The sequence below is a fragment of the Triturus cristatus genome, chromosome 7 (genome assembly GCF_964204655.1).
Source record: "Triturus cristatus chromosome 7, aTriCri1.1, whole genome shotgun sequence".
Taxonomy (NCBI): Eukaryota; Metazoa; Chordata; class Amphibia; order Caudata; family Salamandridae; genus Triturus; species Triturus cristatus.
The window spans coordinates 1,851,776,780-1,851,792,371 of record NC_140590.1 but is presented as its reverse complement, the minus strand read 5'-3'; the positions used below and the strand labels follow the sequence as shown (position 1 = coordinate 1,851,792,371).

The 15,592-nt window shown below is 43.5% G+C and overlaps 1 protein-coding gene across 1 annotated transcript; it reads left to right on the top strand.

Moving 5' to 3' along the window:
• Window positions 1–11,571: 11,571 nt before the first annotated feature.
• Window positions 11,572–12,501, top strand: LOC146813444 (taste receptor type 2 member 2-like). Its single transcript, XM_085615428.1, has one exon. The coding sequence runs from the start codon at window positions 11,572–11,574 to the stop codon at window positions 12,499–12,501; it is 930 nt and encodes a 309-aa protein (XP_085471554.1).
• The last annotated feature ends 3,091 nt before the right edge of the window (window positions 12,502–15,592 follow it).

Genomic DNA, 15,592 nt, shown 5'->3' with positions numbered 1-15,592 from the left:
TGTCTGGGCACTGCTGGGAGTGTTAGGCACCCATCCCTCCTGTGTCTGGACACTGCTGGGAGGAATCTGCACCCACCCCTCCTGTGTCTGGGCACTGCTGGGAGTGTTAGGCACCCACCCCTCCTGTCTCTGGGCACTGCTGGGAGGACTCTGCACACACCACTCTTGTGACTGGGCCCTGCTGGGAGGACTCTGCACCCACCCCTCCTGTGTCTGGGCACTGCTGGGAGGACTCTGCACCCACCCCTCCTGTGTCTGGGCACTGCTGGGAGGACTCTGCACACACCCCTCCTGTGTCTGGGCACTAATGGGAGGACTCTGCACACACCACTCTTGTGACTGGGCACTGCTGGGGGGACTCTGCACCCACCCCTCCTGTCTCTGTGCACTCCTGGGAGGACTCTGCACACACCCCTCCTATTTCAGGATATGTACGCTTAGAACATACACGGGTGTGGGTTCGCTCCATGCATACGAGGTGGGGGTACGGTCCGTACATACACGGTTGAGGTGGGGGTACGCTCCATGCATACGCGGGCCGGGTATGGGCCGTACTTACACTGTTGGGGTGGGGGGTACGCTCCATACGTACGCTGGTGGTTGTACGGGTCGTACTTACACTGTTGGGGTGGGGGGTACGCTCCATACGTACGCGGGTGAGGGTACGGGTCGTACTTACACTGTTGGGGTGGGGGTACGCTCCATACGTACGCGGGTGAGGGTACGGGTCGTACTTACACTGTTGGGGTGGGGGGTACGCTCCATACGTACGTGGGTGAGGGTACGGGTCGTACTTACACTGTTGGGGTGGGGGGTACGCTCCATACGTACGCGTGTGAGGGTACGGGTCGTAAATACATGGTTGGGGTGGGGGTACGCTCCATGCATACGCGGGTGAGGGTACGGGTCGTACTTACACTGTTGGGGTGGGGGGTACGCTCCATACGTACGCGGGTGAGGGTACGGGTCATACTTACACTTTTGGGGTGGGGGGTACGCTCCATACGTACGCGGGTGAGGGTACGGGTCGTACTTACACGGTTGGGGTGGGGGGTACGCTCCATACGTATGCGGGTGAGGGTACGGGTCGTACTTACACTGTAGGGGTGGGGGTACGCTCCATGCATACGCGGGTGAGGGTACGGGTCGTACTTACACTGTTGGGGTGGGGGGTACGCTCCATACATACGTGGGTGGTTGTACGGGTCGTACTTACACTGTTGGGGTGGGGGGTACACTCCATACGTACGCGGGTGAGGGTACGGGTTGTACTTACACTGTTGGGGTGGGGGGTACGCTCCATACGTACGCGGGTGAGGGTACGGGTCGTACTTACACTGTTGGGGTGGGGGGTACGCTCCATACGTACGCGGGTGAGGGTACGGGTCGTACTTACACTGTTGGGGTGGGGGGTATGCTCCACACGTACGCGGGTGAGGGTACGGGTCATACTTACTCTGTTGGGGTGGGGGGTACGCTCCATACGTACGCGGGTGAGGGTACGGGTTGTACTTACACTGTTGGGGTGGGGGGTACGCTCCATACGTATGCGTGTGAGGGTATGGGTCGTACTTACACTGTTGGGGTGGGGGGTATGCTCCATACGTACGCGTGTGAGGGTACGGGTCGTACATACACGGCTGGGGTGGGGGTACGCTCCATGCATACGCGGGTGAGGGTACGGGTCGTACTTACACTGTTGGGGTGGGGGGAACACTCCATACGTACGCGGGTGGTTGTACGGGTCGTACTTACACTGTTGGGGTGAGGGGTACGCTCCATACGTACACGGGTCAGGGTACAGATCGTACTTACACTGTTGGGGTGGGGGGTATGCTCCATACGTACGCGGGTGAGGGTACGGGTCGTACTTACACTGTTGGGGTTGGGGGTACGCTCCATGCATATGGGGGTGGGGGTACGGTCCGTACATATCCGTCCCCACGCTATGTAATGCTTGTGCGGGCCGTACCCAGGCCTTTGCCACGTGGGTACAGCCGTCCCGCCATTGTTGGGGTGACGTAGGTGTGGGCGTGGTACGATTCGTACCCACGCTCTTAAGGCATGGGTACGGGACGTACCTGTATTGTTGTGTTGCCAGTTCGCGTCGTCAAGCACTTCCATTGTGGGGGATGCTGGCTTTGCTGGACACGCCCCCACCCCCTCGTAGTGACCAGGGCCTGGGGGTCAGGTATGTCCAGGGCATGTGTGCTGTGTGACTTTGGTGGGGGTTTTGTGGCCTGCCCCTGGTCCTGTCCCCCCCCTTTCCCCCTCCCTTTGTTGTTCTGACCTTCTGCGGCGTCTGCGTCGTAACCTGTAGAGGAGGTCGACTGCTATGAGGGCCGGGATGACACGTAGGTTCGGGTCCATGTCTGTCCGTCGCGTGCAGGTACTCCTTGTTCGCGTCGTCCTGATTTCCCGGCAGTTTTTGGCTGCCGGAAAATATTGTCCGTGCGGGATGACGTCGGTGCGAATCGTAATTCCTGGTTCGTGAATGGCAGGCTGCGTGCGTCCCGACGTCACGTCGGCGCTTTCCCGGATCACATTTGTATGTTTATTTTCGTCGGTCGGGGTTTTGTACGTTTCGTACGGAAATGGTATTTCCGTGCGAATCGTACTTCCATGTTTGTATATTTTTTCGACCGGGTACGCGTCGGACGGAGAATATGCTCCGTCCGACGGTTCGTACCCGGTTTTTACAGGATCGTGATCGGCACCTTGGTGTTCAAGACTTCCTTGGGGTTTTCTTTATCATTTTCTTCACTCAGTCACCTGCTATGTTTTTGAGATATTTGATGATCTTTTTGACATCTGCCTCTTCCAGCACATCAATGAAACCTTTGAATCCTTCGATTAAGACACTCAATCTAGCACCAATATTTTGATTCTTGTCGACATCAAAAGTAGACAGGGACTTCAAAAACACGGCGGCTGTATAACCAGTTGTGAAACTTATTGACGTTGAGAATGGAGTTCTTTCCACTACTGTTTGTGGTCCACCAGGATCAGCTTAATTCATACCATCTCCAAGACCTTGCGACATTGTGGCCTCTTCCTCCTTGTCCATTGGAGCTTCCATTCTTCAGAAAGGCCTTTGGAGTTAAACAGAGCCCCACCCAGCAGCTTCATTGGGCGCCGCTCTCGTTATCAAGAGCACCTTAAGCACAACCCCAATGTTGGCTTGGGTTGCTGCGCTTGGCACTGAGGTTGGATCACTCTTTACTCTAGCTGTCTGGTATATAGATAATAGTTTCTTGTATCTGAGGCACATCGCATTTGGTGTTTCTTCACACTTTCTTACACCTGGTTGATCTCTGCCTCTTGTCACTTCTGATTGCAGCGTTATTTTGCAATTTGCTGTCACCACTTCTTGTAATTTCTGTAGCTGATTGATACTGCCATTGACATTATCGTACCATATGAATGACGGCTGTGTGTTAAGCTGTGGCATAGCACTTCTTATCTCGGTCGTATTGGCAATTCTCTGACTGATGATAAATAAAACTTTCCGTTTGGCCTTCACTTTCTTTGAAGGTCTCATACTGGTTGGAATTGAGCTTTGTCAACGGTCGATTCTTCACTTCAACTGAGGCACACTTAGCATGAATGAGCAGTTTGAAGGACCTTGGCAAACTCTCTGAGAAAGAACTCTTGACTCTTCAGGTTGCGGGGTTTATGTATCCCCCTACTCATTGCCAGTTTGGGGGTTCTTGCCAGGCCAATAGCAGGTTAAAGAAATACGTCACACATGGAGCTCAATTTACACGCCTTTTGTTCATTCAGTGTAACCAGTAACTGTGGTAACTATCACGTACGGCGTCATGAACTTTATTAGCCACACCCAATCACTTACATCACTAGACTACTGAGTACATTAGGGACCAATGGGGTCCTGCGCTCTATAATGCACACAACTCTACAGGTGCCTTCTGGGCAATGATTAGTCCTGTGAGACTACAGGAGCTTTGTTGTATTAGTGTGGTCTGAAACTCTTTTTGCATTGACACACTCAAGAAATTCACACTATATATTTTAAAACCTGTATTTAAATGAATGCCCTTATCTATTGCAGATCATTTGAATAGATCTAAATATAAAAATAAACACAACAGTAACAATGAAAGTAACTAATATATAAAAAATATTTAAAATAATTTAAAGATTGTGATGGTATTTCAATAATTGATTGCATCGAATGATTAAATCAGTCTTTGATAACTAACCACTAAACTCTACCTCCTATCTTTCTTAGGACCGAATGTGCCTTTCACAGTTTCTTAGATGGCCTCTAGTGCTCATACATTAGTTGTTAGCTTTGGTACTTGAAGAAGTTCACACTGCCTCAGTTATGGCAGTCCACAGATGAAAAGGGTCTGGCTCTGAGGTGCCGATGGCATCTGCTAAGGAAATTTGCAGCAACTCTTGGAAGAAGCTCCTAGGAAAAGCTACAATGTCTCTCCCCCTAATACACAACTATACTAGACTTCAGTGTACTTTTCTGATTATTTAAAAAAGATAAGACCTGGAGGGGCATGGATTGATGCCCAAGGAAGATGACAGCTGCGCCGAGATCTCCGGTGTGACGGTACGAGCTTGCAACCTTTTTTCGCAGGTCACGCGACTCTTTGCCTTCCTAAATGGTGTGTCCAGCATGAAGAAGCACCCAACAACCTCATAGTGACATGCGACGCTCGCCACAAATGAGGAAACACGGTCTTTACCGCTTTCTCTGCTGCCTTAGAAACGGCTGCCATTTTATGATGCGGCTGCTCCATTTACCATTTCTACAGCGCTGAGGTGAAGCGCTTCAGTTTTCCCGCTGTTCCTCCGCTAAGAGATGGCGTGGATGTTCAACAGCATGCTTTGAGGTACATGCTTACTCTATTTTGAATATTGTTTCCCTTTTTCTTTTTCTTTTTCTGGCGCTCCTGACGTTTCTCACATAGACAAGAGAAGGTCTGAGTAGCTATTAAGAAGCCTAACTCATATGTCCCTCGTTTTGACTTATTGATTCTGTTGCCAAAAGAAACATGCTCTAAACGATCAGCACGATATCTGACCTCAGTCAGTATTTTGGTTTTCACTCATTGCCATAGCTGAGTTTCTCTCACTAAGGAGTCTACATCTCTATAAACTTTGTTTTTGTGCAGCTTATGGGGAGATTAAGAAGACTTAACTCTTCTACTTCATCTCTGACATGCAGATTCATTAAGAACTCCACAGTTTTCTCGAAGTTCGCTGCAATGGAATCCACTTCAGTCTCTCAGCCAAAGATTGGTGTATCTCCATCTGCGACATCAACGGCAGCCATTCCGGTAAATCCTGCCAAGGTTAACTCCACTCGTCTCAAAAAAGATCCACCTTCTCCTGCAAAGTCAACACCTCCTGCCTCGTTGGATCTATCACTGGGCGAAATATGCGTCTTAAGGCCCTTTAAGGAAGAAACAAATACTAAACTTCAATTTCTTACCGACAGGTGATCCCAACTGGATGAACGGCTTCACGTAGTGGAACAGAACGTTTCTTCATATAATGCAACTGAAAGCAAAGTTAACGCCCTTCAGTCACAAGTCTCTTCCTTGCAGAAGCAAGTTGAGGATTTAGAAAATAAAGATAGAAGGAACAATATACGCATATATGGATTACCAGAAAACACAGAGGGTGCAGACCCTCTTACCTTCGTCAAAACGTTTCTGCCTCAAGTGCTGAGTCTACCTGAGGGTACTAATCTGAACATTCAACGCGCACATAGATCAGGCGGTCAACATATCAATACTATTGGTTCCAACCGCCCAAGAGGTGTCATTTTGTATTTCCTGTAATATACAGATCTTCTTAAAGATCTTTCAGCTTCTAAAACATCAAAGAGTATCTCTTGGTTAGGACATACATTGTTCTTTTCACAACATTATGCCAAGAGTACTGCAGACAGACGCAGAGAATTTCTAAATATGAGACCCGACCTTCGTGCTCTTGGAGCTAGATATGGCCTCTTTCACCCTTGCCTTTTTAAGGTCACATATAGAAATAAGACAACCTCCTATAAAGATCAAGACAAACTGAAAACTTTTCTCAATTCTTGTAAAATTGAAACTATGGACACTTGTGGCACTTCGATTTCTCAGTCTGGTTGAATATATATTTTTGATATAATGTTGATGTTGACTTTTCTGCCTGCATTTTTGATTACATAGTGCTTTTTCTTTGGTCATTTCCGTTTTTGATGTTAATATTGTATTGTGATTATTATATTACTAGCCAATAACGCACTGTTATCAATTTCTTCCTTTAGGCATCGCAGTTTATGTCTTTCTCGTTGTCTTGCACCTTGTCATATCCAGTTGTCCTTGTGCCCCTTTCCGCGAGATCTGGATGCATCAGTCTTCCATGTGGTTTCACCCCCCACTCATCCTCTTTCTTGGAATTCTATAGGTATGTGTTTTTTCTCTTGTGTTTTTCTTTTTATCTCATTCTTTGTTGCTTTTCCTCTATTGTCTTTGTCTTTCTTTTTCTCATCATCTCCTTTCCTTACTTGCTCTTTTTGTAATTCTCCATTTCCGATACTCTCTTACTTCTCTTCTATAATATTCAACGTTATATTTTTTCCTATTTACATGATTTTGTGGTTTATTCTTTATCAAGTTTATATTCTGTTTGGTCTGTCTCAATTTGTTCTTTTAATAGTTAATCTATGTCATTGAATATTATTTCTAGGAATGTTCGAGGATTGAATTCACCAATCAAAAGGCAATGTGTTTTTAACTCGTTTAACTAAATTGAAAGCAGATATAGCAATGATTCAGATGTCACACCTTACAGAGACTGAATCCTTAAAATTAAAGAGATATTGGGTTGGTGAAGTTTTCTTCTCTTCAGGTGATGGTAAGTGTAATGGTGTTATTACGTTGTGTCACAGATCTCTTCATGTTAAACTTATGTCTCAAGAAAATGATGATGTAGGTCGCTCGTTATTTACAGATTTGCTGATTGGGAAGGTCCCACTCTCTTTATTTAATATTTATGCGCCAACTACGGGTGATTCCCTTTTTTGGTCTCACCATGCAAGAAAATTGATCCAATGTTCCCAGGTTAATCTCATTTTGGCAGGAGATTGCAATCAAATCATAGACCCCTTCATTGATCGTAATTCCTTGACTTCCTTTATATCATCTAAAGCTCAGAAATCATTTTTGCAATCCTTTCAACACAGACCTTTGATAGACGCATGGAGATTATGTAATCGCACCTTGAGAGAATATACATAATTCTCTCCAGTACATCAGGCACAGTCACGCATTGATCACATTTGTATTCCTCACAACATCACTCAATCCTTACAATCTGCAGAAATGGGCTCTATATTAGTATCTGATCATGCCTCTGTGTTTATTTCACTAGACATACTTAACAAGTCTTCTGTCTCTAGGCGTTGGCGCTTTAACAGCTCGTTGCTTGATTCTGTTTTTACTTCATCTTTCACCTTTTGTTTTTTAGGAATATTTCCATTGTAATGAATCTGATACTCTTCCCTTCCATTCAGTATGGGATGCTTTTAAGGCTGCAGCTCGTGATTTTATTATTAATTACGTTTCCAAAAAGCAACACACTGCCTGCAAAACTGCCACAGACCTTTTTGCAAAGATAAAGAGATTTGAACATTACTACTATGCTACCAAGTCAAAAGATTGTTTAGCGGAACTCATAGCTACTAAACTTGAATTTAATAGGGAATCCACTGAAAATGCTTCTCTGAACCTGCTCAAATCCAGTGCAAAGTCTTATGGTGGCCAAAATAAATCAGGTAGATTATTAGCAAATTACCTGATAGTTAAAAAACACAGATTCAACATTGAGTCGAATTTGATGATCAACAATTAACCAAATATAAAGATTCTGAGATTCTGCAAGAGTTTTATTGTTTTTACGAATCCCTGTACACACCAGAGTCCTTACCTACAGATGATACTATTTCGGACTATCTCTCTTCCATTGAAAAATCTTTTGATGCTCACTTGAATTTTGACTCGTTGGAACTTGATATTTCATTGAAAGAATTACACACTGCATTACTCACACTCAAAAAAGATATGGCCCCAGGTCCAGATAGCTTTCCTGTAGAATTTTTCTTTTATTTTTCTCACCTACTCCTCCCTAAGTTACACAAACCTCTAATTTCCTTTTCACAACCAGGGACTTCTTCGGGTTCCTTTTTGGAGGCCTTGATTTGCCTCATACCCAAAGAGGACAAAGCTCCACGTTTCTGTAAAAATTATAGACCAATTTCATTAGTGAATATTGATTATCATTTTTTTTCCAAAGTCCTTGGCCTTGAGATTGGAATCATTTCTCTCTGATCTCTTGGGTAAGGAAAGTCTGGTTTTGTAAAGAGCCGTTTCCTCACAGACAACACACACTTATTTTTTTACATACTCTTCAAAGCCTCTCACACTTCCGAATCTTTAGCTGCTATTGCTTTAGACGCGGAAAAGGCGTTTGATAGAGTATACTGGCATTTTATTTTTTCAACGCTTAAATCATTTGGTTTTCGTCCTAAAATTGTTCGTTTAATTTCTCTCCTATATTCAAATCCTAAGGCGGCAATTTTTGCGAATGGCCTTACCTCCTCATTTTTTAACTTGAAAAGAGGCGTTAGACAAGGGTGTCCCTTATCTCCCTTTCTGTTCAATCTAGCTTTAGAACCTTTTTTATCGAGAATCCGACAAAATTAAAATATTTTTGGATTTGCTTCTGAAAAGACACACATTAAAATTGCAGCTTATGCGGATGATATTTTATTATTTCTCTCGAAACCACAATCCTTCCTTCTTACTTTCCTACAAGAAGCAAATGTTTACTCCTCTGTTTCAGGGTATAAACTAAACAATGATAAATGCGAAATTTTAGCCATGACTAAATTTACTTATAAAGATGATTTTAAATTACCTAATGTTAAATGGAACCCCCAACATATAAAATACCTGGGTATGTACTTCTCTGCATCAATAAAATTGTCAATCTCCATTAATTTAGATAAATACTCCTTAAAAATATCTACCTTGATAGACAAACGGCACCCTCTATACCTTTCTTGGTGGGGGAGATTAGGCATAATGAAGGTTGGTGTTATCCCTGATAGCTCTTTTCACTATCTCTAATATTCCAGTTGCCATACCTCAAAGGTTTTTAAAGAAAATTAACTCCTTATTATCATCTTTTCTTTGGAATAACAAGAAGGCCTGTATGTCCTTATCAAGACTCACACGTGCAAAATTGGAAGGTGGTGTTAATTTTCCTGACTTTCCTACCTACCATAAAGTTTTCATATTGCGTCAATCCTCTCATTGGCTAATGGGACATTCCCCGGACTCTCCACTTTGGGTTAAGCTTGAACATTCATACCTCACTCCTTTTTCCTTTCAAGAATATCTGTCATTTCCTCGGAAAACCCAAACGTTATCTACTCCTATTGTTAAAAACATGAATAAATTATTGTGTACACTCTTATTAGATAACTCCACTACATGGGAGCACTCTTACAATCTACCATATGGCACAAAAAACGCATAATGAACAAAGGTAAGCCCATCTATTGGAAATCATAGAGGAAGAAAGGTCTACGGTGGATTAATCAGCTAATTCAAAATGATACAGTCATATCTTTCTTTCAGGCTAGATCTATTTTCAATTTCCCTATCTCATTTAGTAATAATTATCAATTACTGCACAATGCCTCAAGTCTAGCTATTGATTAAGCTTGTCTCACTCCTGTCTCATCTCCTACTACTACTAATCTCACTCGTACTTTTCTAAGCTCATGTCCCAAAGCATCTACCATATATGCTCGCCTACACAAATTAAAAAACTCTAGGGCCAAAACTAAAGTGGAAGTGGACTGGGAACGTGATTTCGATGTATATTGGTCCATTTATTTATGGAACAAAATTTGGCTTAAGATAAGAAAATCCTCTAGAGCAGCCAACACCACGCAGACACTTTTCTTTATCTATAATAGATTACTTTTTTCCCCCATAATTCTTCATAAGATGAATGCTGATATACCTGATACCTGCTGGTCCTGCTCCTTCACAAATGCTGACTTAAAACATTTGCTTTTTACCTGCCCATAAGTCCATGATTCCTGGAAACGTGTTTGGAAACAAATTACCCTTATCTTTAGCGCTACAGTATCCTTCTCAATTACTGATATTTTTTTGGGCTCTCTTTCTGATGATTGGTCTAACTGTTCCATGAATATGCAAATTTTGGACTTACTTTTGGGAGCAGCATTTCAGCAAATTACTAAACATTGGAAGTACTTGTCTTATCTTTCCTTCCCAGCTTAGTGGTATGCAGTTTGTCATAATCATAGATTGGACACAGCTTATGTGTACCCTTGCTGTAAAACACCTACATCTATGGTCCCCAGTTACAAAGTTTATTGACTTTCAAGCTAAACTCTCCCATACACATGATACTTCAGAGCAAGAAATCTTAGAACCTCCTTGATATTCCATTTTCTGTTTTCGGGTATGTTTATATATGTTTAATATGAATATATTGTTGAATTCTTGATAAGTGACCAGACTTGTTATATAGCTTTATATTTTCCTCTACCCCCCTCATCCTCTTTATTAACGCTGTAAACATGAATTCATGTATTGATAATTACAAGACAAGTGACAGTGGAAAAGAAGCTCAGGCCAGCACCTCCGCATTATCTCCCAAAGTATATCAGAAATATATGTAAATAGGTGTGCTCAATGTACAACACTGTGCCACTTACTCAGTGTTACCTATATAGAGAAATTTTCCTCATACATTTATCAACAAAAGAAAAGTTACAGAGCACAACCACTGTTAAGTTAGTTTACCGACCTTGTTCTCAGTGGGTTTTAATAAACACAGCACCATGCAATATATACAATACAAAAAGTATTCATAAAAGGTCAAAAAGGCAAAAGACGTGTAAAGTCTTGATGATGTTGACATGAGGTGTATATCGTGGCTGCAGACAGCCGACATGTGTTTCGTCGTGTATACGACTTTTTCACGGCTGTTGAAATAATGCGCATTCCAACACTAAATATTATTCAGCAAATGTTTATTTGCATGTTATAATGCCTTTATTATTGTATAATAAGGTGATTGGTGGGCGGTGCACTGTCTTTCCTAAGGCTTCAATGTATTTATGTCTTGATGTTCCACTCTCTCTCTGTCACAAACCCCCTCTCCCCCTCTCTGTCTTGCTCCAATCCCTCCCTTGCAGATGGCCCACAAGTGTTTATTTGATGTAGACAGAGCCACACAGGTGGATATGCAAAGGTTCCTGTGGCTCAGGAGGCTTGAGTGCTAGGGAGAGTATCAAAGATTTGCATCTTCTCACCTACTCTCACCGTGAAGCCAAGAGTAAAATTTGAATGTTTTCTTCTGTTGTGTTTGTGTGTGGGCGTTTGTTTCATTCTATAAAGACGAAGGACCTTCTAGTTTGTGCTCTACAGCAACTTCCTTTACTACAAAGTGACCAGGACATGCACTCGAAGCAAACACTGGGATTGTGTCTGCAGGGCCATCATGCAATCTCTGAATGTTGCAGCTTGTATGGTCGTGTTATGGATAGAATTCACCATTGGCATTGCAGCCAATGTCTTCCTCATCACTGTGAATGCCATGGACTATTTTAAGACACCATCCAGCCGCCCATCCAACGTTATTCTGGGCAGTCTGGGCTTGACCCGCTTTGGCTTCCAGTGCCTACTGATAATCAACGATAATCTACAATATTTATACTCAGACCGTATGAGGCAGGCGCAAGGTTACATGCCGTTCATTGTGATCTGGTTGTTGTTCAACTTCTCAAGCCTCTGGTGTGCCACCTGGCTCTGCGTTTATTACTGTGTGAAGATTGCAAATTTCACCAACATGGCCTTCTCCTTCCTGAAGCTAAGATTCTCCAAGCTGCTGCCCTTCAAGCTCCTGGGATCCCTGCTGGTGTCATTGGCCATCAGTCTTACTTTGTGTATGGACATTGACAAGATATTTGGCAACATGACCAAACCTTTCTCAGAAAATAACACTGCACCTGCATTTATAGCCAACATTCATTACTCATCTTGGACACTAGTCTGCACCCTGGGGTCCTCAATGCCTTTTTCCCTCTTCTGGCTTGCGGCCGCCCTCCTACTCAGCTCTCTTAGGCGCCACGCCCTGCGGATGAAAGGCAGTGAAATGGGTGGATTTAGAAATCCTTCGATAAAGGCGCATTGCAGGGCAATGGCGGTCATGATCATCTTTTTCCTCTTCTATGCCTCCTTTGTAACCAGCATCAATGTCTCTGCCTCTGGGATCCTACCGAATGACAGCTGGCAAAGTCTTCTTTGTGCGGTGGTGATCAGTGCCTACCCATCTCTGCATTCATTGGCCCTCATCCTGAGCAATCCTAAGTTGAGAGAAGGCGCCTTGCGGGCTTTGCTTTGGGCTACCAGAATCTCTCTCTGTGGTTGATCCACAGATCTCATCTTCAGTATGACTTTCATTGTAAGGAGAACTATGCAATTCATCTCAAAGACCTACTCAGTACACATACTTACACCTTCGTCCATTACATGTGACTTCTGCTGATAGAGGATATATTATCTCCTTTTATTATGTCACAACCCTGATTATAAAATCAGTCAATACATCTGTGTATGGGCTGCAGTTGACCTTTAAAATATTTCTTGGTTACGATATTGCTTGGTGGTGATGGTGGTTGGTCAAACACAGTGGTTGGCAAGTCAGTTACAAATGCCAAAATTTCTGCAAAACGTTCCTCCTAGTCGAGATTGACAGACTTCACATTATACCAGAAACCCTTAAAAGCTATCCTCTAATTTCTTTCGTCTGGCACACAATCCATATTAAATGCCCTTTCCACTCATGTTTCAATGAGGCTACAATCCCACTTTTACAATCTCCCTTCCTCTACCTTGTTCTTTGTGCATGTTAGAATTGCTTTAATATTTTAATCATTAATTTGTGGATGATCCAGTATGTGATATACTGCGCAATAAGATTTGCTGTTCTTATTTTCACGCGTGGGGTTATGATTGTTGAGGCTGCAGGTGAGGTTGTTCCAACCAACCACTTGCCCAATGTGGATCATTAAACCTAAACCTAACCTTTCAACCCACATTCTTGGTTCAGCAGGGACTGCAGGGAGAACTGTTCTGGTTCACTTGGATTTCCACCTCTTCACTTCTTTGTGCTCACTAGATTTGTTGAACGCAGCCTTGGCTATAAATTTAATCCATCTCTTGCTCTCCCGAAGATACCTTTGCCCATCATGTTCTGAGACTCCTTAGCACAGATCAATCACATGCTTCTGCCATTCCCATACAGCAACAGTCTAGCTAGGTTCATGGAAGCATTCACTTCCTAGATGTTTACTCTTTCAAAATAACCTTTTGGTGAACCTGGGAGGATGAACGTCTTGTAGACCCTGTATCTCCAGAGTTTTGTGCAAGGGAGCTCAGTGTAGGCAGCTAAATGGGCAAAAATTGGAGGAGGTTGACGTTTAGATGTGATAAGAAGGCTATGGTTGGTAGATCTGAGATTCTGAGTAGGTGTGTAGCAAGTTGGGATGTCTGAGAGGTCAGTAGGGGCCATGACATTCACCGCCTTACCGTGTCAGAGGTCTGTAGAAGAGCAAACCCGTATGGCAAATGTATGATGAGATAGGAGTCTGGCTAGGAGGATTTTACAAAAAGGTTAGCACTACTGGGAGAAGTGCAAAGTAGTAAAGTTGGGGGCTCATGAGTGAACGATTGCTGTAGCCAAGCCTATTGAGCAGTAGTGCATTAACGAGGGTCTCGGCTGTGTGCAATGGGTTGAGACAGTAGACGTTGTATATCTTCCATAACTAGAACCAGACTGCTGTGTTGATTATGTAGGATTCCATTTTCATTGGTGGGCTCAAAAGAGCCCCAAGTTTTCTTGTAGAGGAGAAGAATTTCAGATTGGGGGATGGGTGGTTTTAGATTAGGTGGGCTACAGACATTGGTGCTTATGAGGCAGCGATAAACAGGACCTCAGTTGTGAATGAGTTTAATATGAGTGACAGTCACCACCCAACATCAGACGGTAGTGAGACAGCCCTAGGCACATCTTCAAATGGGATAAAGACTAGAAAAAGAGAAAATGATTTGAGCGTCGTCAGCATAAAAGTGATGGAGAACCCAAATGAGGAGATAATATCTTCGAGGATGTGATGTATAATGAAAATAAGAGCTGCTCTTGTGCAAATCCTCATAATACGCTCACTGGAAATGGAGTGGGGTTTTATGTCTTTGAGACCCAGTACTGAGGAAGAGGATACAACATCATCAGACCCCCAGATCGGAGATGCCTTGTGAGTGGAGAGAAGATAGCAATGTAGGGCAATGAACCGTGTGAAGGGTGGTGGTAAGTCTGCAATGATGGTATGGAAAAGACGTGGTTAACATGAACAGTTGTGAGGAAGTTAGATACGAACACAAGTGCAGTGTCCATGGAGTGGGCGCTTGTACTATAATCGGTGGGGTGGATAAATAGGTTATTATAGGTTAGATGTGAGGGACACTTTAATAGGGAGGTCATATAATGACAAAAATTGGAAGCAAGAGATTTGATGGTCTGAGATCTAAAATATCCGATGGGTCACAAGAATGGTTTATGACTTTTTATACTGGAATGAGTCTGAGTGGGATGGAGATACAGTCGGGATGGAGGAGGGTGGAGGTGGTGCAGAGAGTAGAATGGAGAATTTTTAGGAAACATGTATAGCAAAGCTATTAACCGATATAGGAGGGTGATTAGTGAGTGAGCATGGTTAAAAGAGAATTTTCCAAGTGGTGTCTGCATGTCATCACAGGGAAACGGAATTGAGGTGATGTGGTTTAAAGAATACGTCTTTAGCCATATTGAGGGTGTCAGGGGGTGTGTTCAGGGCTTCAGGCTCAGGTGGTTTTGTTCTTGAGCCAACTGCGTACATCTGCTCCTACCTTGATTTTAAGATTTCAAATGCTTCAAATGTTGGATGATATCCAGGCTTGTAGTCGTGCGACAGTCATGAAAAGGTGAATTGTAGATAGTGTGAGTTAAAGGCTTATTTCCCATTTTTGGGAATATATTGAATCGGTCAAATGATGAGTATTTCGCATGTTCAAAATATTTAGCCTGAGGATATCTCTGTGGTATAATAGATTCTGCCGTAGACAATGGGTTTGTGAATATAGGGGTTGTTGATGTTGAATATTGAGTGCCAAGGTGAAATTGCCAAGAAGTTGCCGATCTTACCAGGGGGGGGATAATTGGTTGGCATGCTCACTTTTGAATAGTGCACCAACAGTGTACAGTGGCATACCAAAGTGGAAAGGAGTTGGTGGTGTGAGGGCTGGAGTGGTCATGAAATATTTGTTTAGGAGGATATTGTTGTAATTGGAGAGAAGTATCTTCGTGCAAGAGTCTGTTTCTGTCCAGGCAGGCGATGAGTTTTTACATGTTAGGCCGTGGTAGGTAGGTCCTGATATCTCTTATATGATTACGGGATAAGTAACAGAAGGGGGAGGGAGGGCGA